This window comes from Globicephala melas, chromosome 8 (assembly GCF_963455315.2).
Source record: "Globicephala melas chromosome 8, mGloMel1.2, whole genome shotgun sequence".
NCBI classification, from domain to species: domain Eukaryota; kingdom Metazoa; phylum Chordata; class Mammalia; order Artiodactyla; family Delphinidae; genus Globicephala; species Globicephala melas.
In genome coordinates this window covers 8313473-8340647 of record NC_083321.1, presented here as the reverse complement: position 1 = coordinate 8340647, position 27175 = coordinate 8313473, and the positions used below count along the sequence as shown (strand labels likewise).

The following is a 27175-nucleotide window of genomic DNA, read 5'->3' as shown; positions in this document are numbered from 1 at the left end:
GTTAAAATTTGAGTGTTTACCATGTGCTGTGTACAGTGCTAATGAGCATTCTGCATACATTAGCTTTATATGTTCCTTAAAACAACTCTAAGAAATAGATGTCACTTTCTTCATTTTATAAATGAGAAAACAAAGGTTTAGAAGGGTTAATTAAGGTAACATGGCTAAAAATTACCAGAACTCAAACTCCTGTCTCTCCAATTCCAAAGTCCTTACTCTTCTTTGAAAGCAAAGAGTAGCACAGAAGAAACTTGCATAGGGCTATTAGTGTTGAAGTTAGACTTCACGGATTGAAATTCAAATGTTGTGTCATTGCTAGATTGGAGGTAATTGCTAGCCCTCACACTCGGAGTTTTTGAGGTGTCTTTAAGGAGAAGAACTTAGATTTTTCCAGTTTGGATTTCCCAACCATAAGACCCACTTGCCTGAGACAGTCTTGGTTTATACCTGTTTCCTAAGTTATTAACAGTGTCCCCATTCATTTTCAAAAGTATCATCGTTTAGTAATTGTATGATCCCCTACCCAAAATCCTTCCTTGAGTTCTCTTCAGATCAACATAGAGACTGGTGTTTCATTGTAACCAACGCTAACAGAACTTGGTATGTTTTTACAAGCATGGTTTGCTTAATTTAGTCAACAGCAAGATTTTCCCACAGTTGCCCTACTGAAACATTTAAAGTAAATGATGTTTTACCCCATCGTACTTCAGTAGCCACGACTAAAAAGTCAGTTTCTAAGTTTCTGTAAACCTGTCCAGAAACCAAAGGTACCTTTGGCAGTGTGAATCATCATCCCTGATGTAATTTGATTTTCATTTATCATTGTCTTCAGGCGGGGGTGCACCTGTAATTGAATGCGAGGGTAATGCTTCTCCAGTGTGCAGGACACAGCCAGGGAGAACAGTCCTAGCCTTGTGGCTCATGGGGTTCATATAACTTACGATCCGTTTTCCTTTGGCAGTGCACGACTTAATTTTCTGGCGAGATGTGAAGAAGACTGGGTTTGTCTTTGGCACCACACTGATCGTGCTGCTCTCCCTGGCAGCTTTCAGTGTCATCAGTGTGGTTTCTTACCTCATCCTGGCTCTTCTGTCTGTCACCATCAGCTTCAGGGTCTACAAGTCTGTCATCCAAGCTGTACAGAAGTCAGAAGAAGGCCATCCATTCAAGTGAGTTGAAGTATCACAAGTAACACTCTACAATTTAGGGAAGGGATTCACTGAGGCTGGGCAGATCTAAATGAGACCTGATTAAAAATCAAGAATTATAGGGCCTACTGCAGCCGATCGGTGGCATGAAGCATCAGCTTGAGACCACCTTGTGAAGTGAACAGGTTGGGAGCCAGGAACTTTTCCACAAACTAGAGGCTCACCACAAAGGACTGTCTGAATTCCTGAGCAGGGTCGGTAGGGAAAGCAGAGCATCTAGGACAGCACTCAGATGGGGTCCCAAGTACATGTTTAAGCCGCCACGTAGTTAACTCTTAAAACGGCCTTGAAATCTTGGTGTTGAGGCTGCATTCTTGGCGATACCAGAACTCAGTGTGTTTACTCTTGGTTTTATTACTGATTTCCTTCCTGTCTCTCCTTTAGTTTCCTTAATACCAGGGGCAGGTCTTGATTAAGTCGGGAGGTCATGCATTTCTAGAATCCAGTTGCTAACCTTTCCTACTGTGCTATGACTTTAACAAATGTTTTCCTCACGCTTTTCCTCTTGAAAGTCTTAGACCATAAAAACTTTAACATCAGCAAATGACAGGGTTTTTTTATTTGTTTGTTAGTTTTTAATTTACTTTCAAAATGACAGTTTTTTAAAACCTCTTCTCATGGAAAAAGAAACACTTCTGTGATCTCTCAGAACTCTGACAGAACAGGTGTCTGGCTGCCGCGCTGGTCCTTGTATTTTCTCCTGGTGAGAATAGAAGCGATAATTTAAACTATATATGACATTTAAAAAGTTATTTGCAAATTAGTTTTAACAAACCAACAGTTGTTGGTTGGCGGAGTGGGTAAATTTTACTGTTTTGCCACAAGTTCCAGTGTGCTAGCAGGGCTTTTTTCCCTTTTGCGTGACACTGTTGTGGATTTATAAAATGTGTTTTGCTAAGTTGTATTAATTACAGCATCTAGTTTTTATAACTTTTGTATTTGGTAAATATTTTCTTAAAAAATAGGAAAGAAAAACATGTCTGTTACTCTTCTGTTTTTCCCACAAGACTATAGGCTCTTTAAGGCAAAAGCAGTTTTATCTTTCCTGATATCTCTACACCTAGCAGAGGGTCTGGTACTCAGTAGGCGCTCAGCACGTGCTGAGCGAATGAACAGATTATGAGCAGATGGCTGTATCTCAATTCTGTAATGCGTCTGGGGACAGAACCCAGGTCTTTTTGTTTTTTTAACAAATATTTTATAATGCCTCCTTTATCATTTTGAAATGAAATTCATAGATAATATACCATATAATACAATGTTATATAATATTACCATTGTATGGTATATTATATAACATATATAACATTTTAAAAATTGATCATTATTATGAAGAGTGATAAATAGAAAGCCATTGACAATAAAATAATATGTATTCCAGTCAATATTTAATTGCTTGGACATAACTACACCAAAAAGAAAACCCATAATAAAGACTTGCACATACATGTATAATCTCCCTTATAGGTGTGATTTTCTAAAATGATGGGAAAAAATCTTGGTAAGGTTTTAGCGTAAACAAAACACAGTTTTAGACAATTCAGGATATGTTAAAACTGTGGGAAAAAATACTTTGCTTTTATATGTTCTGGGCTCTTGATAAGTATAAATAGGTTCACCTTCATGAATATCCTGTGAGGCAGTAAAAGTTATGCAGGACATAGGGCAGTTCTTTTTTGTGCATGACACTCCCACACTGCAGGCATCTGGCAGCTTTGTCTCTGCCCACTAAATGACAGTGGTGCCCCCACCCCACCCCATGGCAGCAGAAAATGCCTTTGCAGATTTGCTAAAACACACCCTTTGGGGCATTTCACACTCTAAAGAACTCCTGTGCTAACAGAAAGAGATCTTCTCTTGCCATGTCAAATGTGTAACTGTTGTTTCTTCTTCTGGAAGAGCCTACCTGGATGTAGACATCACTCTGTCCTCAGAAGCTTTCCATAATTACGTGAACGCTGCCATGGTGCACATCAACAGGGCCCTGAAACTCATTATTCGTCTCTTTCTGGTGGAAGATCTGGTTGACTCCTTGAAGGTTAGTTGCCTCTACAGCTTTTGGTGGTGAGGCTGAGGAAAATCAGGGACTAGGTTATAATTCAGAGGAAAAGCAGTTAATAGGGTTTTGTCAGACAAAAGCAAATGTATGCTTTTCTCAATCAACCTGTAAAAATGGGGACAGGAGTTAGTAAAGGAGGTACCTCTGCGCCTGGAGAACTAACATCAGAACAAGGCTAATGTATTGATAATTGACAGAAATGCAGTTACAGTCTGTTTGGGGGCCTGAGAGAACTATAGAATTCTCTTATGCACCCTCAAATGTATAGTACAAATGAGGTAACCTTCATTTTGAAATTATTTATGGCATACATCACTAAATTTATGCAGACTCAGTTAGCTAGAGAAGAATGGCATCAATTAACCTGAACTTTGCGTTACGATTATTCCTGCTTAACCCTCTGATGTTGGCCTTCACAGCTGGCTGTCTTCATGTGGCTGATGACCTACGTTGGTGCCGTTTTCAATGGGATCACCCTTCTGATTCTTGGTAAGATGGCAAGGAAAATGTCTCCAGACTCTATGAAGTAATTGGTAAGAGTAAGAGCAAAGAGATTGTCAGCATTGCTCCAGTCCTTCCACATTGGCCCAGCCTTTAACGTCCATAGAGACCTTGACCTCAGAGGAATCTGTGTTTATGGCCACAGGTTTATTAAATGGTCCTACCTAAAAAGAAATATCCAGACAGCTAGAAATAAAGGAGAGTTGTCTAGATTTGGTTTAAATATGGGGATCTTATTTGTAGAAATCATTTTCATAATTTGGAAATTATTTGTAGTACAAAGAAGGAAGCCTGTGTACCTGTATCTAACTGTCCTTAATTGAGAGCTCTGGCCAGGATTTCTCATATTGAAGAAGATCAGTGTTTCCCTATATTTTATGAGGAAAAATGTTCCTGTTACCTATGTCTTGAGACTTTGTGACCATCTCACATTTACACTTGCCATGTCTCATGATTCTGTCTTATAGCTGAACTGCTCATTTTCAGTGTTCCAGTTGTCTATGAGAAGTACAAGGTAAGCATTTGTCTGTTTCTAATCAGATATGCCAGTTGATGTATGAGTAATTTTAGTTCATTTTTTAGGCATTGAAAGTTCAGAGCAATCCTTTTCTAACCATTTTTACAGTCTAATTTTATAGGTCAGGTGCCTGTAAGAAACTGGTAATAGTGGTTTCCTTTAAGGAGAGAAGCTGAATGTCTAGGAGAGATAAGGGTAGGAAGGGAACTTATACCTTGCTGTGTGCCTTTTGAGGGTTTTTGTTGTTGTTGTTGTTTTTATTTGGTTGCGCTGGGTCTTAGTTGCAGCAGGCGGCCTCCTTAGTTGTGGCATGTGAACTCTTAGTTACGGCATGCATGTGGGATCTAGTTCCCGGACCCAGGGATTGAACCCAGGCCCTCTGCATTGGGAGCGCAGAGTCTTATCCACTGCGCCACCAGGGAAGTCCCCACCTTTTGAGTTTTTATCACATGGATCTGTTCCAAAAAAATAAGCTGAAAAAATGCTTAAGTAGAAGCTGGTGTCTAAAAAGAAACTTAAACTGTTAAGGCTATTGTGGGAATCCATCAGTATGAACAGATGTTTGCATTGTAGAGTGATGTATACAGAGTATACTAGATGCTATGAGGTTATTCTTTTTTTTTTTTTTTTTTTTTTTTTTTTTTTTTATGAGGTTATTCTTGATAGATTAAGTCATGCATCAGCAGACTTTTATTCATGGCTTTTTTTTTTTTTAATTTATTTACTTTTTAATTTATTTTTGGCTGCGTTGGGTCTTTGTTGCTGCGCCCGGGCTTTCTCTAGTTGCGGCAAGTGGGGGCTACTCTTAGTTGCAGTGGCAGTCTTCTCATCGTGGTGGCTTCTCTTGTTGTGGAGCATGGGCTCTAGGCACACAAGCTTCAGTAGTTGAGGCACACGGGCTCAGTAGTTGTGGCTCGCAGGCTCAGTAGCTGTGGCGCACGGGCTTAGTTGCTCTGCAGCATGTGGGACCTTCCCAGACCAGGGCTCGAACCCGTGTCCCCTGCATTGGCAGGTGGATTCTTAACCACTGCGCCACCAGAGAAGCCCTATTCATGGCTTTTTGATATTAAATGAATTAGTCTCACCCAGGAGTAAAAACACATTTCTGATTACAGAATATAGATTAGACACACAGTTTCTAGTATTCAGAAAATGCTATATACTCCAGTGTCTCTGAAGGAAATACCTAGCAAGTACTTTTTAAAACGGAGCACTATTTTCATTTTCCAGAATATTCCATAGTGTTTTTAAAAAATGGTTAAAGTAGACAAAGACAAATTACCTTCAGGAAAATTGTTAATCTGTGTGTTGCCACAACTGAGTTGCTTTTCTTCGTTAAAGATCCAGATCGATCACTATGTTGGCATCGTCCGCGATCAGACCAAGTCAATTGTTGAAAAGTGAGTATGCTTAGGTCCCACATTTCATCGTGACATGTGCTTCTTTTCCCCCAGTTATTTTTAGTCTCCTGTGTAAAATGCTAATGCCAAAGAAAGTAATTTTTACCCTGGGGAAAAAGAAAACCTTGGTTAATAGTTTGATTTTACTAAAAAGTATTTCATCCGCTTCTTTGTAAAGCATGCCTTGTATCTTAGACTAAAAAGGATCAATGGAGTTAGGACCACTCTGCCTTGTTGAACCGGTTTTTAAATGTTCGTGGTTGTCTACTCACCTTCATTTATTTTCACAAATATCAGTTTTATTTTATTTTATTTATTTTTTGGCCATGCCACGCGGCATGTGGCAAATTAGGTAATTAGTTCCCCGACCAGGGATCGAACCCACACCCGCGGCAGTGGAAGCGTGGAGTCTTAGCCACTGGACCAAGAGGGAAGTCCCCAGTTTTCACAAATATCAATTTTAAGCCAAACTCTTCCCTCCCTTTAAAGAAATAAAAATTTTAGTAAATCAATGTATTAAAGTTCAAAGCTACCTCTTTTTTCTGAGACTATCAAATCCTTCTGTTTTAACCACTTTAATATTTAAATCAAGTATAAAATGTTGGTAGACATTTTCATGACTCCTTATATCACAGAACTGTTTTTCTTTTTTATTTTCAATTATTTGTAACAAACACTATGGAACCCAGCACTTTGAATTAAAATGTTAATATTTTTCCATATTTTCCATGTTTTCTTCAGATTTTTTTTTTTTTTTTTTTTTCCTGTACGCGGGCCTCGCACCGTTGTGGCCTCTCCCGTTGCGGAGCACAGGCTCCGGATGCGCAGGCCCAGCGGCCATGGCTCACGGGCCCAGCCGCTCCGCGGCATGTGGGATCTTCCCGGACCGGGGCACGAACCCGTGTCCCCTCCATCGGCAGGCGGACGCTCAACCGCTATGCCACCAGGGAAGCCCAGATATTCTTTAAGAGACAAAACATCACAAGCATTTAAATCCTCTTTGTGCCCACTCCCACCTTTCACACCCCAAATTTTAGTGCTTTTTCCAGCTTTGATAAGAGGAAATCTTGACTATAGCCAGACAGCTCTGGCTTGATGCCAGGATCTTTACCTGCTCTTTTGCTTTCTTAGGTAGACGTTGGAGGTCAAGCCAGACAAGGGCAGTTAGGACAAATTTGTATATGGTTGCTGTTTACTCCTCATTGTAAAAGATGATCATAACTTAGCTTTAAACCTGAAGTCTTGATTAGCCGTGTGAGCTGATTTGGCCCACTCGGTGGGATGTATCGTTTGTGGGGAGTAGCTTTGACATTAGCTGAGGGATGTGAATGTCCCTTGGTACCCTTAGTGATGGGTAACCTCAGTGCACAAAATAAAGGACAGCTTTAGTGTCCTGTGAGGGGCGGGGAACTATTGCCAGCCCCTGTAGTTTTTTTATGTGTGACCTTGACCCTTGACTCCTGGTTCCTTCTGTGACACTAATGGGTAACCTGGCATTCCAAGGGAAAGGGGCTCTTGCACTGCCATCACATAGAGCACAGTCAGCAGGCATTATGCCTAGATACATCTCATTCTTCTCTGGAACCCCCAGTGAAGGAGCCAGGAGGTTCAGGCAGTGAAAGAGGACAGGCAGCAGGCACAGCAGCAGGGAGGGGGACGGATCCTGGTATACTCCTCAGCTCATCCCAGGCCAGACTCGGCCCCTGCCACTTTTCATCCAGAGGAAGCCCTGTGGAAATGAGAGTGTTTTTCACATGGCTCTGGTAAATCCAGGAGTGTCTTCTAGCATCAGTGTTAAAATAAAAACCTAGAACTAATGTGTATATTTTCACCCTTTTTTTTTTCCTTTTCCTCAATAGGATTCAAGCAAAACTCCCTGGAATTGCAAAGAAAAAGGCAGAATAAGTACATGGAAACCAGAAATGCAACAGTTACTAAAACACCATTTAATAGTTATAATGTTGTTACTTGTACTATGAAGGAACCGTGCTCAGTGTCAGCTTGAGCCTGCATTCCAAGCTTTTTTTTTTTTAATTTGGTGTTTTCTCCCCTCCTTTCCCTTTACCCTCAGTATCAAGCACAAGAATTGTTGGACTTAAGAAAGAACTGATATCTTAGAACCCAAAAGAATAAAGAAAGAATCAAATTAATAGGATAATGATGGTGGAGCTTTACCTGTAGCTAGAAAGGAGGGGAAAGATTGGAGGTAAAGGAGAAAATGGAAAATAAAACACATCTCTTGGGTTCTTCTATTCAAATTTCAAGGACTAGTCAGTCTTACATAGCTTTCCATCATAGTTTTGCCCTTATTTTTAAGTTAAGAAATAATGATTAACTTATAAAGAAATTATCTGGGGACAAGAATGGGATTCTTTCCCTCTTTGTTGTTGTTGTTGTTTTGTTTTGTTTTTTGCAGCCCTGTGATCCCATCTTCCTGCCCCACAATGTGAGCAGCTACCCCTAATCTTCTTCTTCTTCGTTTAACGATATAACTTTCAACTCTATGAATAACTTATAGTTGATAGTGATAATTCCTGATTCTCAGAATGCCATCCGATAACCAAGAATGAAAATGGAAAGTAGGATGAGGAGGAGTGCACAGGGGTGCTGCTGCGACTCCCGCTCCCCCTTAGGAGAGGAAAGGCTCCGCCATGTGGGACGGTGGGGCCTGTGTCATTTCTTTCGGACACCAGTTCTGAGCTTTAGTTTGAGAGCTTATTCCTGAATGGGCTTTCCTCCCTCTTTCCTACCCTCAAGTTTAATAAATATGGTTGTACTTTTCTTATTATAAAATAAATGTCTGTAACTGCTGTACACTGCTGTAAACTTGTTAGAGAAAAAAATTAATCTGCATGTGGGCTCCTCAGTTATTGGGTTATTGTAATCCTGTCTCAGTCCATGGTGGGGAGACATTCTCAAGAGGTGAACTACAGAAACACAAAGGCCTTTTTTCTCTTTTATCTTTTCCTCCTGCACATGGTACATCTTTAACCTGTGCTCATCGTTTTCCCCTAAGGACCAAAGCTGAGCTGGCTTGAGAGGAGATTGTGTCTGTGGTTAAGAGGTCACAGATTAGTGTAAGGAAGTGCATTTTGTGATTCATAGGGAGTTTTAACTTGGAGGCTAGCTTATTGGGTGTGTGTTGTTTGAGGGTTCCTTTCATTTTCAGGCACATAAAATGTCTTGGCACCTCTACTGTGGTACAGGGTACCTTTTGAGAGTGTTTTCCAAGAAGCTTTAGGTAAGGGTGATCGGGCAGGGCCAGATTGTGTTGACAGGCTCCGTGCACAATTAAAAGACAACAAAACAGTTCACGTTGACATCAGATGGAGGGCGTTTGGGAATCTTTGATTCCCATTTGAGACTTATAAGTGTCTTCCTCCCTTTCCAACATGAAAATTCAGTAAATTTGAAAGAAAATCATCTGTGAGTTCCTTCAGGTTGTAACTCATAGTCGTGATAATCCAGAGGGAATATGCACTGGAGATTTTAAAGGCTACAATCTTTGACGGTCCCAAAGCGGTGCAGCTCTGTAGAAGGTAGTGGAAGGAAGTTTTCCTTCTACTTTGTTGAGGAAATTACTTAGGACTTTAGACGGGTAAAAGGTACCCTTGCCTTACTCCACTCGCTTATTTTCTTAGCCCCCTTTCCTTTTGAAATGTTTAACTGATTTCATGTCATAGTAGGGAATGCATTCTCCATCCCCATCCTTTGCCCTCCCAGGAAGTAAGTGTACTGATCATCTTTTGGGGCTTCCCCTCCAAAGGACCTTTTTCTGCACTGGAAGCCTCCACACCTAGCTCTTTGTTTTATTAGTGCTGTGTTTAGATTAATTTGGACAGATCTTTGTGCCACACAAGAATTTTTTGTTTTTTTTAAGAAAAATCTATAGGTGAAAAATTACTAACGAAACCGTGTGTGCGTGTATGTGCGTGCAACATAAAAGTACAGTAGCGCCTAAGGAGCTTGAACCTTGGTTCCTGTAAAACTGCAAATTGATGTGGTATTAATAAAAATAATAATAATAAAAAAGAACACAGTGACTGTGGTGTCATTCTGCTAACTTTATTCTTTATACACAGTTTGGGTAAAGTAAGAACCAAACAAGGCTTCCACTGGCCCCCATTCCCACTCCACTTTTGAGGCATTAAAAAGCGACTAATAGTTGATACTGGTAATGATTTCCAAGACTGTAGAATTTCCATAGTAGAGCAAAACTGTGCACTTGGTTTCTGAAAGAAAATAAGAGACCCTCTAAGAGATGACCTTAGGAGAAAGATGATGAGTGGAAGGGGGCCAGAGGGGTCTGTTGTCCCAGTTTACACCAACCTAGGAAGGTTCCCCCACCTGCAACATGAAGCAGCCTATAACTCAGTCACAATGTACTTAAAATGAGAGTCAATCACCATGGCAAATGGAAACTTTTCCATCAGGTTTTTGCTGAAAGAACTTGTCTCGGATTAGCTCTTTCCCAAAACTAAGGCTGCCATGACCCTTAAGCTGGATTTGAAAAGTTTATTCAACATACCTCTTAGAAAACTTAGGCTGAAATTTTTTAAAAATAACTGATGCAAACAACTTCACAAATACGCATACAAATGTTCAAATAATATCACTGACATGGTAGATAAATATGTATTCAGAGTAACATTTACATATTGGCCATAATAGCAAGCACACCATTAACAAAAGAATTCATGAAGAAACTTCACCTGTTCATATCAGACTCCCAAGGCAAGGAGGAGGCACCTGGAGATGGGGACCACCGAATCTCCTAACTCATGAGGCTATAGCTGCAAAGTAGTAACCACTGCAGTGGCACTTTCTAGATTATTGGTGCTCAGAACTTCAGCATGCCTCATGATCACTGGAGGGCTTTTCGGAACGGACTGCTGGGCTCCACCCCCATTTCTGATCTACAAGGTGGGGCCCAAGGATTTGCCTTTCTACTAAGTTCCTAATGGGATGATGCTGTTCTGGTGGCCACTTCTGAGAACCAGTGGAGTGCTTGGGGCTGCTGCTTACTAAAGACATCTGCTCCTGCCCTCCTAAGTCCTCTCCCTATCGAGGGGAGAAACCATTCCCACCCTGCTCTCTGCCCTGGCTTACCTGAACTTCGGCAGAGGGCTTGGATGACTATAATAACTGCCCCAGTTTGCCTCCTGTTTTTGAACAGGCAGAGTAGCAAAAGTGGCACAACACTCCTGGATCTGAAAACAACGTGCATGAAGGAAAATAAAAGAATGGCAGTGTCCAACCTGATGCCATCCATAATCCCTGTTCTGAAGCTTTTAATACTGTCTCAAAAAACCTGGAGGTTCAGACACTCTAGGAATTCACTTTTCAGTCAACTGACAGCCCATGCAGTTATTTCCTGAACCCCTGGTGGCATCAACAACACAACACCAGAGCCTTGCCCAGTAGAGAGGCCTTGGGCCGGGCGGCAGTCAGCCCTGCTTCGGGAGTTCTGACGGAGAAGGCTGCTGTTGGTGCCCTCCAGCTGAAGCCAGTGGTGGCAAGGCTGCCCTATAGGATACTCAATCGTTACAAGCCAAGTGTGCTGTTCTTTGCCATCCCCGGGAGGCCACAACTGCGCTGCGGGCCTGCAGCACCCAGCACAGGTCATCCTTCGGCAGGCCTAATGGTAAAAGAAATTTTAACTCACCAGAGATTGGGAGGCCGTATAGTGCAAAGAACACTGAATTGGGAGTTGAGATTTTTATGCTAGTCCTAGTACTATTCCTACCTGGTGTGTGTGTGTGATAATTTCAGTTTCCGGGCTTCATTTTACCTATCTGTGAAAGGGGTGGGGGCAGGTACTAGATCTCCAAGGTCCTTCCAACTCAGACAATCTTGAATTATATAAAAATGCTATAAAATCCGTGGTATAAAATTCAATTCCCAATCAGGAAGAGTCAAGGGGACTGGGCCTGAGGCACTTGAACCTTGGGCTCTGGCCTGGGGGCACTGGGATGAGAGGAAGGGCTTCTTTGCTGTCTGCTTTCCCACCCACAGAGGCAGCTCCTGGCCCCAGGTGCCAGGGCCCCTTCCCCTCCAGACCCAGCCCTGAAGTCCCAACCCGCTGACCTCCCCACTCTCAGGCTTTAAGACCAAAGGAACTGGCCTATGTGAAGAGCAGACAGTGGGTGCCAGAGACTCCGAGGAGGGGCCCCGGTGAGGCACACATTAGTCTATGATGTTTGGGGTCCTCTCATCCGCGCCTCCTCGCACCTCCTCCCTTTAGGTCCTTCCTCCACCACCTCACAGCTTATCTCTGATACACGCATAATAAATAAGACATTTGCACATAAGGGTGACGGACAGCTCTCTTCCCGCCCCTCCCCCTCTCATATAAAAGCATTAAATACAGTTTCAAAATAAAATACAAAGAGCAAAAAGGGCCTGATCTCGGGGCCACCTGTTCTCCACAGGAGAATGAATCTACACATCCCTCTCGGACCTGCCTGGGAGATCGTGGGGCCCACTTCCGGCCCCTCAGGACCTGGCGCTGCCGCGGGGAAGAGAAACGAAGGCCGAGGCCCGGCCCCAGGCCCTGGGGGCTGAGAACGGGTGGCGCGTCCACCGCGTACAAAAGGGGACAGGAACAGAACGCCAACTGCCGGGACCTCCAGTGCCCCGGGCTCGGACTGACGGGCGCTGAAGCAGGAGCGCCTGACTGAGCTCAGGGTAAACGGAGGCCTTCGGAGCAAGAGAGGAGCAAAGGAAAAAAGTGCTAATCCCTTTACAAGATCTCGGTGCTGGCGGCCGTGGTAGGGGCCGGGGAGGCGGGTGGGGCGGTCCTCGGAGAGCCCGCCCCGGAGGCAGGCACAGCAGGCGGGGCCCGGCCCAGCTCCGCCCCCGCCCCGGGCCACCGCCCCGCCCGACCACCCGCGGTACTACGCGCCTTCACCGCGGGCTGGCGGGCTGGCTCCCCAGTCCCGTTGCCTCTCCTCCCGAGGAAGGCCCTCGTCCGCAGTCCAGGCCCCGGAGCGGTCGAGAAAGCCAGTAACGACTGGGCAGCAGCCGCCCCGACCCGGGAGCCGTGCCTGCCGACGTACAGCTCTGAGAGCTGGAACCCCGGCCGTGAAAAGGGGTCGGTGCGTCCTTTCTGCCTCCCCCACCTACTTGGGGCCCTAATACTGACTGTCGGTGCCCCCGTCCCGGCCTGGCACAGGATCGCCTCGCGGGTGCGGCCGCGGCCCGGAAGCTCTCCGTGCAAACGCTGTGGCTTCTCAGGAACGTGAGGCCCTGAGCGGCGAGGGCCTGGGCTCCGGGTCCGAGAAGAGAGCGCGATTCCTGCGGCGCCCCGACTAGCCTGGGGAACTCTCTGGAACCGAGCGCAAGCCGGAGACCCCCACCCAATCCCGAATCTCCGCCCGGCCCGGCCAGCGGGGGGCAGCGGCAGCGGCCAGGGCCGCGGGAAGCTGGGGCTCCCAGCCGGACAGCCAGCCGGGCACGGCCCCTCGAGTGCGAGTCCTCTACGCCCGACACACGGCGCCCGCCTTGAGGTCCGCGCCGCCGTCGCGCGGTGCCGGGGCGGGCGGTCCAAAGCCCTCGTGGCCGTAGCAGCGTAGTGCCGCCTCCTCGTAGGCCTCCAGGATGGTCTGGCGCTCCTCGGGCGTGAAGTCCATGGAGAAGGGGTGCACCTGCAGAATATGCCGCTTGATGGTGCTGACCTTGAGCGTGGCCAGCGCGCCCCCGCACACCATGCACACCAGGCCGCGCCGGCTGCCGTCGTAGTCCATCAGGTACTCGCCCCGCCAGCGCGGCTGGTAGTTCCGCCTCTGCTCTCGGCTGCGGGGCGGCGGCGGCGGGGGAGGCGGCGGCGGCAGGGGTGGGAAAGCGAGTCCCCCGGGCTCTGGGCCGTCCTCATCGTCCTCCTCTTCCTCGGCGGGCCGCTCCGACGGTTCTCCAGGGGAAAGTGGGACGTCGCCTAGGACGGAACAAAGGACCGCATTGGAGCGTCTGGGCTTCGTAACCCCCACTTTGCCCTGTCCCACCCTCCCCTCTCCCCTTCGACCTTCCACTCTCCCCACCCCCTTCTGCCCTGGCCCCTCTCCCTCTCCACCTGCTCTGGCCCTCCGCCAGCTCACCCCACCACTCCTCCTCCTCCTCTGGCTCCTCCTCCTCTTCCCCTCCCCCCTCCTCGGAGGCTGCGGCTGTGCTGGGGGCGGCAGGGTCCCTGGGGGACTCGGGGCAGGGCAGCCCCAAGGCCAGAAGGTGGGCGGCCTTCTCGCTCCACTCCTGGGCGATGAGGGCCCTGACTGGCCCGCTGAGGCGCGTGGAGCCCGGGTGGCGCTGGCGGATGTGCCGCTTGATGGTGCTCATCTTGAGCGAGGCCAGCGCGCCCCCGCACACCATGCACACCAGGCCGCGCCGGCCGCCGTCCAACTCCATGAGGTACTCCAGCCGCCAGCGCTCCTGGTAGTGGCGGCGGTGGTCGCGGCCCCGCGAAGACCGGCCCGGGATCCCCACCCTCTCGCCCTCCTCCAGCTCCTCCTCCTCTGCCGGCCCGGGCCTCTCAGGGACCCAGCCAGCCTCTTCCTTTACGTCTGGGGGGCTGAGATCCTGAGAGGAGGGGGCTCCAGCAGCGGGGGCCGAGTCCCGGCTCTTTCTGGTCAGGTCCTGGGGGACGAGGTCATCGTCTGTTGGGGAAGGGGTGAGGGAGAGGGGCTCAGCCTGCTGGCTGGGTTGCCCTTACCCACACAGACAGGGTCCCTTGCTCCACACCCCAGCCCTAAGCTAGAGGGCCCAACCAGAGAGAGAGGGAGAGGAGTGTGTGTGTGTGCGTGTGTGTAGGGGAGGAATGAGTCCTCCCGTGTGTGTGTGTGTGTGTAGGGGAGGAATGAGTCCTCCCGGGTATGTGTGCATCTGTGTGCGTGTGTGCGTGTGTGTGTAGGGGGGGATGAGTCCCTCCCGATTCTGGCCACAGACCTCACTTTGCAGCCCGTATATGATGGGGTCCTGGCCCTGGGATGGGCCTCGCACCTGGTGGGGACTGGGTGAGCTCAGACAGTGCCTCGGGCTGGCCACCCCAGGCTTGCAGCAGGGCGCTGCGCTGGGGGCCGCTGAGCCCCAGGGAGCTGGGGTGCACCTCCAGCACGTGGGCACGGATGTCATCCAGGTGCAAGCTGGGTAGTGCCCGGCCACAGGCCATGCACACCAGCCGGTTCCCCCGCGGGTCATAGTCCATGAGACACTCTGCCCGGAACCAGTTCTGCAGGGACTCCTTCAGCCTCCGCTCCAGGCGCCGGGCACCCAGCCCCCTGCTGCCCCCAGCCCTCCGGGAGGCAGACAGGCGCCGACGCCGAGCCCGGGGTGCCCCTGGGCCCCCTCGCCGCTGGCGCCGGCTGCCCCCACCAGCTGGGGCTTTGCCTGAAAGGGTTGGAGGAAGGGAAGGAACTGAGATGCTGGCCCTCCCGGGGAGCCCCCACCACCACAGCCAGGTCCTCCAGCCACAAGGCTCTCCCTCACTCTGACTCTGAGCCCTCTGCCTAAGCTTCCCCCGGCCCTTCCTCTCCCCTCAGGTCTTCACTCCTCCATCCCCTAATCCTCCTGAACACAAACCCTCAGCCCACCTGACTCCTCCCCCAGACCCACATTCTAGCCCCTTCCCTAGACTTCACCGTCAGTCATACCTTCCCAGTGCCCTCTGCTCCCAGACCTTCCCCGGCCTCTCTCCCCAGCCTCCACTCCCTGGATCCTTCTAAAACCACAGAGTGGTTAGTGGTTAGACCCCTAATCCCACTGTCTCTCCCGCACTACTGTCCAATAGACAGACCTCACCCCAAAAAGGAGCAAAAACTTGCTCCAGAAAACCAGCTAGTTGGCTAAGAAGCCCAGGCTGTCCCCACCCGGCCCTGTCCACTACCCACGCCCTTGCTTCCCCATGTCCTACGTTACCTGGGCCCTTGGGAGGGCAAGCCTGGAGGCCAGCCCCTTCCTCCTCCTCTTCCTCCTCCTCCTCCTCCTCCTCCTCAGCCCCCTGGGCCCCTGGGCCCTCAGCCTCTCCACAGGCCCCCAGCCCCAGGTGGGCATCCCAGCTGTTGCTGATGACTTCCTTCTCCCGGGGACTCCAATGCAGGGAGTAGGGGTGCTTTTGGCGGATGTGTCGCTTGATGGTGCTGAGCTTGAGAGTGGCCAGGGAGCTGCCGCACACCATGCACACCATGCCGTGACGGGCAGGGTTGAAGTCCATCAGGTACTCCAGCCGCCAGTGGTCGTGGTAGTAGCGCCGGTGGTCACGGCCAGGGATGCGGCTCTTTCCAGGCCTCGAGGCCCGGGCCTCACAGTGGTCTGAGTATTTCCTGCCTGAGGATGCTGGTCCCCTAGCCCTGGAGGAGGGCAGGGGGGCACTCCCCCAGCTCCCCAAGGCACCCCCTTCCAGCTGAAGATCTTGCCCTGAAGAGGGGGAAAGGGAGACAGTTTTTCAATCCCCGATTTCCAGGGAAAGAACCTAGGGCTTCGATTTTGCAAGAGAAGGGAGGTGGGAGAGAGGTCATTCAGGGGCAGGAAAGGGATGGCAACAGCAATAAAAGGGAAGTGGGAGGGCAGGGCGTCAAAACATTGGTCCTTTACAGAGAGCAAGACCCCTTTAAGAGAGGCTCAAGAACAAAAGAATGCAGGGCACAGCTCTGACTTTAAAAAATAAGGTGAAGGCCGAAGGCCAAGGAGGCAGCAGGCTGTGCAAGGCCCCCTTTCTGGTTGAGAGCTGTAGGGGTACAGCCAGGAGAGCAGCATGCCGGGGCGGTTACAGCCGCAGCGGGGTGAGAAGAACAAAGGGGGCATCTGTCTGCGTCCAGGGCTGCACGCAGGACCCACTGCCCAAGGCCCCAGCCAGGAAGGCCCCACCCAAAGATGATCTTCTCCCTTTTTCCAATAATGCCTCAAATACACCCTCCTGAGAATCCCATTTTAAGGGGTACTAAGCATTGTCAGTTCCCCAAATTTAGAGACCCACAGGAGGGATCCCCATGACAAAGCTGTCAGCACCTCCAGAGAAAGGAGTTTTTAGGACTCTGACTTTCCTAGAGTCTGGGAGAGCCGATGACTGAAAGGGGATGACGACGGCAGGAGGGCCACCAGAGTGGCTACTGAAGACTCTGCAGCAGGGAGTGGCCACCACCCACTGGAGTCCATTAAGTCTTTCTGGGGATTTATTTTTTGCTCTGGCCGGGAGCCGGCCACTGCCCAGCAATCAGAGGGCAGTCAGTGGAGAGGCCACCAACCCAGTGGTGTTCCCTTTTGCCAAATAGAGACACTAAGCAGTCCCCCACTTTGCCTACACTTTGGACCTTATTTTATTTAGAAAAGGGTCTCCTGGACAAATAGGCTGGATAGACAGGTGTGATCATTCTCCCAGTGGAGAATCCCCCGGTCTGGGAAACAAAAGGCAGGATCAGAGAGGGCTCCTGTCATCACTGTGTTTTTGTTTGGTTTTGGTGTAAGTAGATCCAAAGAAAAAGAAAACACTAGTTTCAGAGTCAGAAACCTGGGTTCGACTCCTGGCTTCACTGGTAACTTGCTCTGTGACCTGTGACAGGTCATGTCCGCTCTCTGGGCCTAAGCGTCTTTGTCTGCAAAGACACTGGATAGCTAGCTGGTCTCTGAGCATCCTTCCAGCGCTGGATGTTAGTCTAAGGTGGACTGGCGCTTTAAGAGCCGAAAAAAGGGGAGGAGCTGGGATTCTTTAAAAACAAAAGGGGATGGGGAATTTCTGGGAGGGGAGCTCGGGGATTAGGGCTGAGTCTCCCTAGCCTGGACAGTCTTCAGGGTCTTAAGGCTTTGACCATGAAGCAGAGGGATGAAGAAAAACAGTCTCCTCTGAGAGCAAACGAAGAGGACTGGCTGGTCCCCCTATAGCTGACAAATTGTGGCAAAATTTCTGAAAAGAAGGGAGGGGGTAACGCGCGGACTGGAGCGGGTGTATGCCTTTGTGGGCGAGCCCATCCCTTTAAGGACTGCCCGCCGTGGGGAAGGTACTGGTAGGTCCCCAAGAGGCGCAAGCCGTGCTCTTTCCCAGGGAGAACGTAGGGAAAAAGAAAAAGGGTTCCTTTCTCTAGGCAAGGCCACAGAGGAGAGGACAGCCCAACTTAAAGCAGCGGAGTCCCCAGCACAGTTCCTCTGGTGGGAAGCTCGGAAAGGGACCCAAGGTCTGGGCAGACTTTTAAGAGACAGCCGGATAAGGGAGACCACCTGGGAGTCTGAAAGAGAAAGGGGCGGGGGCCGCAAGTCCAAGAGCCTAGAGCGCGAGCCCCGCGGCGCCTGGCCAGGCCCTCTGGGGCCCCTCCAGCTTGGCCTCCAAGGCGGGGGCCGCGGGGCCCTTTAAGGGGGAGGGGATCCGCCCGAGCCCCGCGGGCCAACCCCGGGAGCTGGGCGGGGGGCTCCCCCGCTGGCCCTGCAGTCGCCATCCGCGCCCGCCAGGTGGCGCCCCCGGCCGCCCTGCCCGCGTCCCCCCCTTTGTTCGGCGGAGGAGAGGGGCCCGGAGCCCGGAGCCGCAGCCCTCCCCTCCCCCATGCCGGGGCCCCCGCCCGAGCCGCCGGCCCCAGCCAACTCTTACCGCCGTCGTCCTCCTCGGGCTCCGCGCCGCCGCTCGATCCGGCGGGCGGCAGCCGTCGGCCCCGTGCCGAGGCCGCTGCTGGCCCGGGGCCGCCCCTGCCGCCGCCGCTCCGGCTCCGGTGGTCCCCGCCAGGCTCCATGCGCTGCGCTGCGGAGCGGGGCCCCGGGGCGGCAGGGCGCGGGGCCGCGGGGCCGGCGGCGGCCCGCGCGCGGCGCTCGGTGCGCGGGGCCCCGGAGCGCGGGGCGCATGCACTGGGCGGCCGGCCGCACGGACGGCTGACTGCTAGCTCGGCGGCGCGGGCTGGACCGGGGTGGGGATTCCTGTCTGGGGCCCCTGGGGCTCCTTTAAGGGCTCCTGGGTAAATTTAAAGGGACCGCGCGCTATTTCCTCCTGCCAGCTCGCGGGGGGCTGGGGGGAGAGGCATGAGGCGACCAGCCCGACCGAGGCTCTGCAGCCTTCGCCCGCCGCGGACGTCAGGAGCACGGACCTCGCCGTCCTCGCGGGCCCGCGCCGCCGCCTCCGGGGCTCGGGTCCCGGCTCCTGAAGGGTCACCGAGGCGGCCAGGGGCGCCGCGTCCGTTGCGACGCGCTTCCACCCAAGCTCGGCTCGCAGCCACTGCCCCTCGGGGCATCTAAGCGCCCGGCTCCCCGCACCGGCGCTGGCAAGGGGGTCGGCCGGTGGGGAGGCCCCGGTCCCTGCCAGGGACTGCCTCCTCCCGCGCGAGCTAGGCGCGGGCCCCAGAGCGGACACGACTGGCAGGGGCCCCAGATGGCCGTGTCCCTGCAGAGAGGGTGGAGCCGCGGGGGCGGCCGCGCCCCCTCCCGCGGGAGCCGCCCGGGAGCGCTGGGAGCTCGGCCTTCAGCATTGGAGGGCGGACGGGCCAAGCTCCCCCGGAGCTGGCCGGGGCGGGGACCGCGGCCGCAGAGACTCAGGCCGAGGAGAGGGGGCGCGCAGTAGACCGCGGAGAGCGGGCTGCGCCGGGGCCCGACGCTGCCGGGCAGAGGTGGCCCCAGGATGGAAGCCGAGAGGGGAGGGCGTGCGCCGCCGTGACTCAGGCTTCTGCCCCCGCAGGCCTGGGGGTGCGACACGAGGCCCTAGACGCGGTCCCGGACCCTCTGCCCCGCACGAGGAAGGGAAGAACGCTGTCCCGGGGCGGGGAGTCGGGCGCCTGGGGACCCGCGCCACCACGGCTGGGAAGCTCTGGGGCGGACCCTGGTTGCGAGCCCCGGGATGCCTCGGAAGCCCCAGGTCCCAAGAAGCGGAGAGAAGGGACCTGGAGAAGCAGCTAGGGGCACGGCAGCCTGGAGTCCTTCCTCGAGGACCGGCTGGAGAAGCAGGTGCTTTCTGTGCCTGTGGTTGGTCGCCCACAACAAAGGCGATTCCTAGAGATCCAAATTACAGGGTGCGGGAGGCCATACAGGGTCTCATTATTTAGAGGTGGGTTTTAGTCTCTTCTTCGGGGAGGTGCCCAGCAACCCGTTAAAGAAGTCACTCTTGACACATTCATTTGCTCACTCTACACCTATTGTGTGCCAGCATGCTCCCAGGCGCTGGCAGACAGCAGTGAGCAAGGTGTGCAAATCTGATACTGTTTCTGACTTAGCACCCACAGCTTATAAAAAGGAAACGATTCCAGTCCTTGGGGAGCCATGGGAAATATTAAATTACTTGGGACACAGGAAGCCTGCTTTCCTAAGTGTTCGTGAAGAGGGACCAGGAACTAAAATTTTTGAAGTGTCTACAAGGTGTCTGTCCCATTGGAGATGTTGTCCCATCTCTTCCTCAGTCCCCATGATGGCCTGCGAGAGACATCACCCTGGGTAAACAGAGTCTCCGTCCTACAGCTCTGCTCTCTCCACTACTGGCCTTGCTGCACTCCACCCACTTGGGTGCCCACCAGGGGCCCTGGTGCTGATGTGGTACCAGATGGGGCCATGAGATGGGGGATTCCCTTATTCATATGTCCTTCGCCTATGCCCGGCCAGGGACACAAAAGGAAAATAAGACACAGACCTGGCCTTCCCATGTTCCTAAGTATGTTTTTTAAACAATTACAAAGACAGCCCAAGTTCAGAGCTGGCCACTGAGAGACACTTTTGGTAAATGTCCTTCCGGTTCTTTTTCTCTGTGTATAAATAGGATAATTTTGCTTGTTACCAACAAAAAGGTATGGACACCACCTAGAGCCATTTTTAACAACCTCTGGCTCCTCTCCTTGCTCACGTCCTGCGTAGCTTCAGGACCCGCTCCAAGTTCCACAGGTCCAAGGCATCTTCCACTCACCAACTGATCCTCACAGCCACCCTACAAAGACGAAGCTTTGCTTTGCAGATGAAGAAATGGAGACTCAGAGTCAAGCGTCTCACTCAAGTCCATTCATTCATTTACTTATCCACTTATTCAGAAAGCATTGACTGAGCCAGTCCTGAGTATGTAGCACTGGGCTAGGGATACAGAGGTTTAAAGATTACATAGCACGGCTCTGGGACGTTCCATTCCCCACTTCCTAGGAACTCTCAGTCTACTGGGTGGACAATGGCAGTCAGGGTCACATTAAGACTTTTCATGGGTCCTAGGTACTTTTGCCTCCATGGGCATCTTCCTCTAAAAAAAAAGAAAAAGGAAAGGAAAAATGATTTAATGGATTTTTATGGGCCCTACAATTTTTTTTTCTGATGTGAGAAAAAATAACACACTTTCTTTGACCCTTAAGGTTCTTTTTTTCTTCTGATTTTTAAATAAGTTAAAATATTTTCATGAGCCCCTAAGATTATCAAGGGCCCTCGGCACTGTGCTCCCAGTGCCCAATGTCTAGCCAGCCTTGATTGCAATACAGGGTGACAAGTGCCAGGGGAGAGGCTACCCAACCAACTGGGGAAGACTTCTTAGGGAAGGTATGGCTTGAGCCACGTCTTCAAAGGCCAGGAGGTATTGCCAGGATGAGAAATAGAGGCAGGGAAGCTCTGGGGTGAAGGAAGATTTCCGGTGGGAGAGGCAGAAAAGGAAATGGAAAGAGCAGGGACGAGAGTCTCGGGTGCCTTGCTGAGAGTCCGCGTTTGTCCCGGAGGCCTGGGGAGTGCCTGGAGCCAGTGTGCAGGGCAGCCAGCAGGCAGCCCTGAGAACAGAAGGGAGGAGGGCGAGAAGAGAGAGAAAGACGGGACACAGTTGGAGCCGTCCACGCCAGCCACAGAAAGGCTGTAAGGCAGCAGCTACAGGGTGCATGGAGAGGAAGCCGAAGGTTTGAGCAGGGTCCCAGCACATCGTGGTACCATCTTCATTGCACACAGAGACACTGGAGGGGGGTGTGAAGTGCCGCCTGTGCCCCCAGCTGAGCCAGGAGGAAGGTGCCCCTCTTCTCACCCACAAGCTATTTGTTAGCCAAGCGTGTACCTGAAAGCTGCCTCCACCTACAGCGAGCGTCTTTTCCTATTTCACTAGCACAGAGAAGCACCCCACCCTTTTTTAAATGAATGTGATTTTTAAAAATATTTATTTATTGTATTATTTAGTGTAGCTGCGCTGGGTCTTAGTTGCGGCACGCGGGATCTTCGTTGTGGCATGAAGGATCCTTCGTGGCGGCATGCGGGATCTTTAGTTGTGGCATGTGGGCTTCTCAGTTGCAGCATGCGTGCGGGATCTAGTTCCCCGACCAGGGATGGAACCCGAGCCCCCTGCATTGGGAGCGTGGAGTCTTACCCACTGGACCACCAGGGAAGTCCCCAGAGAGGGCCCTTTTAACTAATTTCTAACAAAGGCCCTGTAGATGCCAGCAGTGGTCCTAGATTGAGCTATATTAAGAGGGTAGAACCTACAGGACGTGGTGACTGATGGAATGTGATGGCAAGAGAAAAGCCTGGCTAACTCCCAGTATCTGCACTGGAAGGGCAGGGATAGAAAAAGAAAGACAGATTTGAGGGCGGAGACAGAATGAGGTCACAAGTGGAGACCTTGGAGCCTGTATGGAAGCCAGAACTCGTTTTTGCACCAGGCCACCTCCCCTCCATTCTCTGACACAGATGCTTAGGCCACCATCTGTGGTCCTCAGCCGGCAGCACCGCAGCCTCCGTAGGGTGGCTGGTCCCAGCCTGCTAGAGCCACAGTCTCTCGGGGCAGAATCGGAGTGTCTTCCAGGGCCTCAGTGGCTCCTCTGGAGTCCAGTTGAAGGAAGGGCCTCCCTAGAGACTAGAAGGGGTTACTGTGAAGAGCGTTCCTAAAGGAAGTTTTTCAGGCCGTAAATAACATTCACCTCACTAGACCCCAATTTGCCACAAATTCTAGATTCTACTTTTCGAAATGTCTCAGGACTACGGAACAGGTTCAGAAAAGTAGGTTTTCGGTGTTCTCTAGAGGGCAGACCTAAACCCTTCCAAAGAACAAAAGTCAATGGGTCATATAGCCTATGAACGTCAAAGGGACTTTCCATGTAGACTGTACGTTAAATCATCCCTTGTAAAACTCCAAAGGAATTTCAAACCTAAAGATTATCTCCAGGTGTAAGGTAAACTTCAAACTTTATATGTGCGTGTTGAGGGGAGAGAGAGGGGAGGCATTTCAACCCCAGGCACTCAAATTTGCAAATAAAACAGCCAATAATGTCTCTGTTTTTAGAGAAGAGAAAACTGGCAAAAGCTGTTTCCCAGTGTTAACTTAGTCGAGTGTTCATTGCAGGTGAAGAGGATGTGACATATCCCAAGAGGGAGAGTCACAGGTGAGAAAGGAAGTAACTTGTCCAAAACACAGCTAGTAACTGGTGAAAAGAAGACTTAAACTCCAGCCTCCCGGTCTCTAAAACCCTGACACTTAAAAACACTTTTTTTAATTATAAAATATTTCAAACATACAGAAAAAAATTATATAAGTACCTATGTACATATTCTCATAACCTCCCAGCTTTAACAACTGTAAACATTTTGATGTATCTGCTACATAGCATTTTTTAAGAAAGAAAATATCACAGAGACAGTTGAAGCTCCAGGACAAGCCTTCCTGCCCCATCTCCCTCCTCCCTCCACAAGTTCACCCTTCCTGAAGCTGCTGCTTATCCTTCCCATACAAGTTCCAGTACTTTCACTGCCCACGTATTCATAAACAATATAAATCAATGACTTACATGTTTTTAAGCTTTAACTAAGTGGAATTACTCCATACTTATCATTCTGGAACTTTCAAAATTTCTTGCACTTACCCACACTACAAGTTTATTCTCAAACACGTTCATTTATTCATTCATTCAACTCTTGTTTATTGAATGTTTGTTACAGATCTCACCACTGAGGTGGACTCAGAGATGAAAACCCTAGGTCTCACATTCTGATTTCTGATTCTGATTCTGGAGGAGCTGGTCCAATGAAACACTCTTTTATTTGTTTGTTTTTAAGTTTAAAAATTTTTTGTTTTTATACAGTGTTTAAAGGTTACTTTCCATGTATAGTTATTACAGAATAGTGGCTATGTTCCCTGTGTTATACAATACATCCTTGAGCCTGTCTTACACCCAATCGTTTGTACCTCCCACTCCCCCCACCCCCAGTGAAACATTCTTAATGCCCAGGCTGTATAACTATTTATTGGGGTGACGTGATCACTCAGAAAATACAGGATGGCATTCGTATTCTTACCTGTTGGTGCCAAAGGAAGAATAACTCTAAGGACCATCTCAAGTGGCTTGAGTTCCCACTAGTGCAGAAAACCATAGATGCATCAAAAGGTCCTCAGAACCAGCCTCAGAAGCTGGCCTGCTGCTGGGTCCCCAGCTCCTCATTGTGGGGATGTCTTCAAGATGGTCTCAGTGTCCTACCCTCCTGATCTGGCATAAACATTTGAGGATTTTAGTCTTCCCTCTACTTCACCCCACTAAGGAGAGACAAGTCTCATAGTGGTCCAACTCCCTGACCCGGCCCTGAGCAGAAACAGGGACCAAGAAGTAACTGAGGGACTTCCCTGGTGGCACAGTGGTTAAGAATCCGCCTGCCAATGCAGGGGACACGGGTTCAAGCCCTGGTCGGGGAAGATCCCACATGCCGCGGAGCAACTAAGCCCGTTTGCCACAACTACTGAGCCTGAGCTGTAGAGCCCGCGAGCCACAACTACTGCAGCCCGCGTGCCTAGAGCCTGTGCCCCGCAACAAAGAGAAGCCACCGCAATGAGAAGCCCACACACTGCCACAAAGAGCAGCCCCTGCTCGCCGCAACTAGAGAAAGCCCACGCGCAGCAACGAAGACCGAACGCAGCCAAAAACTAAATAAATTAATTAAAAAAAAAAAAAAGTAACTGACCAGCAAGGGCTTCATCCCTGTCCCTCTTTAAATGTGTCAAAACCAGACATGTGGGAAACTTCCCTGTTGGTCCAGTGGCTAAGAATACAGGGGATGCGGGTTCGATCCCTGGTCGGGGAACTAAGATCCCACATGCCGCGGGGCAACTAAGCCCGCCACAGCTACTGAGCCCACGTGCCATGACTAGAGAGAAGCCTGCGTGTTACAACGAAGAGCCCCCACACCACAATGAAAAGATCCCATGTGCTGCAACTAAGACCCGACGCAGCCAAAAATAAATAAATATTTGCTTTATAAAATGCTTGCTTTATAAAAAACAAACAACATCAGACATGTGGGATTTCTTTGTCCCTTTTCTATAACCTGTCATCCAACACAGAACATTCCGGTGGTTACTTAATGTTTCATTAATCCTGTCTCAGTATGAGTCAGCACACTTTTATTGGTAATTGATGGAAAACACAACTTAAATTGGTTCAGTATTTTTTTTAAGGCGGGGAGAGGGTGTATTTGTTCATGGGACTGAAAACTACAGAAGAGCTGTCTTCAGACATGACTTGACCCAAGGCTCAGTAGTGTCACCATGATCTTAGTGTCTCTCTGTCTCTCCCTCTGTTTGTTTTTATTTTTTTATAAAAAACATTTTTTTTTAAAAAAAACATTTATTTATTTATTTGGCTGCACCGGGTCTTAGCTGCAGCATGCGGGATCTTTAGTTGCAGCATGCAGGATCTTCGTTGCGGTATGCGGGTTCTTAGTTGCGGCATGTGGGATCTAGTTCCTTGACCAGGGATTGAACCCGGGTCCCCTGCATTGGGAGCACAGAGTCTTAACCACCGGACCACCAGGGAAGTCCCTCTCTCTTTGTTTTTACCCTGCTTCCCTGGTTCCCTTTCGGACAGGTCTTTCAAATGATGGCCCCTAGCAGTTCCAGACCTGTTACTTCGCCACTTCAAGGCCCTCAGAAAAGAAAGATCTTCCTTTCTCCAGCAATGTGAACAAAATCCCAGGTCTAACTCTCATTGGCCTGAATTGGATCACATGCTTAATCACATGTTTATCCCTCAACCTGTCACTGTGGCCAAACACATGGGATGTGCCACCTCCCTGTACCTGGGGTCAGATGCCCTTTCTGGGAGGAGTCAGCATGTGGACTGAGAAGGGTGGATGCTATAAGGAAAAACCATATGAAGTTAACAAAAGAAGGGATGCTGAATGGCAGAAACAAGATGTCTAGTCACTCATGTTGAGAGTATATTGTCATTCCAGCTACTAACAAGATACTAGTAATACAGGGGCAAGGCACATTTTGGGGGCCATCTCTCCTATTCTGTCCATCACAGTCCTGCAGGAGCTGGCTGTCCTCTGGCTCTCTGCCCAGCTCACCCTTCCCCACCCAGAGTGGGAGCCCCCAGCCGCCATCTTTCCTCCATACATTCCAGCTTAAGGGCCTAGAGGTGACTGTCCAGTGGAAGTGTCACCCTGACCCATGCAAAGCCAATCACATCCTCTCTCCTGACACTTTTCGGGATTTCATAGACAGCTAGGTGATGTCTGAGGGTGGGTGACTGAAGCTGCATCTATCCTCTCCCACTATGCAGAACAGGGTGAGGAGACCCAGACTGTGGAAAGGGGAAAAGATGCTGCCTGCCCTTCCTGCTTCCAAACCCTGAGGAGGCCTCATTACGCGCATACTTGGGTCCCCTGGGATACATCCCCTTTTTCATTTCCTTAAGTTAATCTCTGATTCTTGCAACAAAAAGCACCTACTATGTGCCAGCAGTGACTATAAGACATAGCCCTTCCCCTCACAAAGTTACAGGGTCTTATAATTCAATAAGAAAAACTCATCATACACTTAAAAAAAAAAAAAAAGGTCAAAGGCTAAAAATAGGCAGTTCACAGTCCAGGAACGACAGGTGGCCAGCAAAGTGTAGCTCAACTTTACTTGTATTCAGGAAGCTGCTGATTAAACGGCAAGATATTGTTAGTCACCCAATCGATTGGCGAAGATTTTAAAGTTTGATACTATCAGGAGTGGGGAGGGTATGAGGAAAGGGGGACACACAGCTGGGAATGTGTCAACTACTAGGGCTAATTTGTTTTTGTTTTTAAAATTTATTTATTTATTTATTTTTGGCTACACTGGGTCTTCACTGCTGCGCGTGGGCACAGGATTTCTCTAGTTGTGGCAAGCGGGGGCTACTCTGTTGCAGAGCACAGGCTCTAGGCTTGAGGGCTTCAGTTGTGGCACGCGGGCTCAATAGTTGTGGCTCACAGGCTCAGTAGCTGTGGCACACGGGCTTAGTTGCTCTGCGGCATGTGGGATCTTCCCGGACCAGGGCTCGAACCCGCGTCACCTGCATTGGCAGGCGGATTCTTAACCACTGCGCCACCAGGGAAGCCCCACTAGGGCCACTTCGGAAAGCAATTTAACCAAGTCTATTGAAATCTAAAAATGCACATACTCCTAAAGGCAATGTGGTATCCTGGATTGGATCCTGAAACAGATAAAGGACCTTAGTGGAAAAGCTAGTGTTATGGACTGAATTGTGTCCCCTCCTAAATTCATATGTTGAAGACTTAACCCCCAAGGTGACTATATTTGGAGACGGCCTTTAGAGTGGTAATTAAGTTTAAATGAGGTCATAAGGCT

The 27175-nt window shown here is 50.1% G+C and overlaps 2 protein-coding genes across 6 annotated transcripts in view; one reads left to right on the top strand and one right to left on the bottom strand.

Moving 5' to 3' along the window:
• RTN3 (reticulon 3) overlaps window positions 1–9728 on the top strand; it is a 62704-nt gene extending 52976 nt beyond the window's left edge. For all 4 annotated transcript variants that reach the window (XM_060303047.1, XM_030833831.3, XM_060303049.1 and 1 more), the window contains 6 exons: window positions 962–1169; window positions 3108–3246; window positions 3687–3756; window positions 4236–4282; window positions 5627–5685; window positions 7545–9728. In XM_060303047.1, the coding sequence (XP_060159030.1) occupies window positions 962–1169; window positions 3108–3246; window positions 3687–3756; window positions 4236–4282; window positions 5627–5685; window positions 7545–7590 (569 nt within the window). In that variant the 3' untranslated portion in view covers window positions 7591–9728. The remainder of the gene's footprint in view (window positions 1–961; window positions 1170–3107; window positions 3247–3686; window positions 3757–4235; window positions 4283–5626; window positions 5686–7544) is intronic.
• Window position 9729: 1 nt separating this feature from the next.
• On the bottom strand, window positions 9730–19239 carry ZFTA (zinc finger translocation associated). 2 transcript variants are annotated; one of them, XM_060303050.2, is made up of 5 exons: window positions 18732–19239; window positions 15589–16086; window positions 14674–15060; window positions 13779–14330; window positions 9730–13618 (listed from the first exon to the last, which is right to left on the bottom strand). In XM_060303050.2, exons 2-5 carry the CDS (start codon window positions 15881–15883, stop codon window positions 13164–13166), a joined length of 1689 nt encoding a protein of 562 aa, XP_060159033.1. In that variant the 5' UTR covers window positions 15884–16086; window positions 18732–19239; the 3' UTR covers window positions 9730–13163. The 2 variants fall into 2 exon arrangements, with proteins under 2 accessions (XP_060159033.1, XP_030689686.1); XM_030833826.2 differs by lacking the exon at window positions 18732–19239 and adding an exon at window positions 18245–18383.
• Between the last annotated feature and the right edge of the window lie 7936 nt (window positions 19240–27175).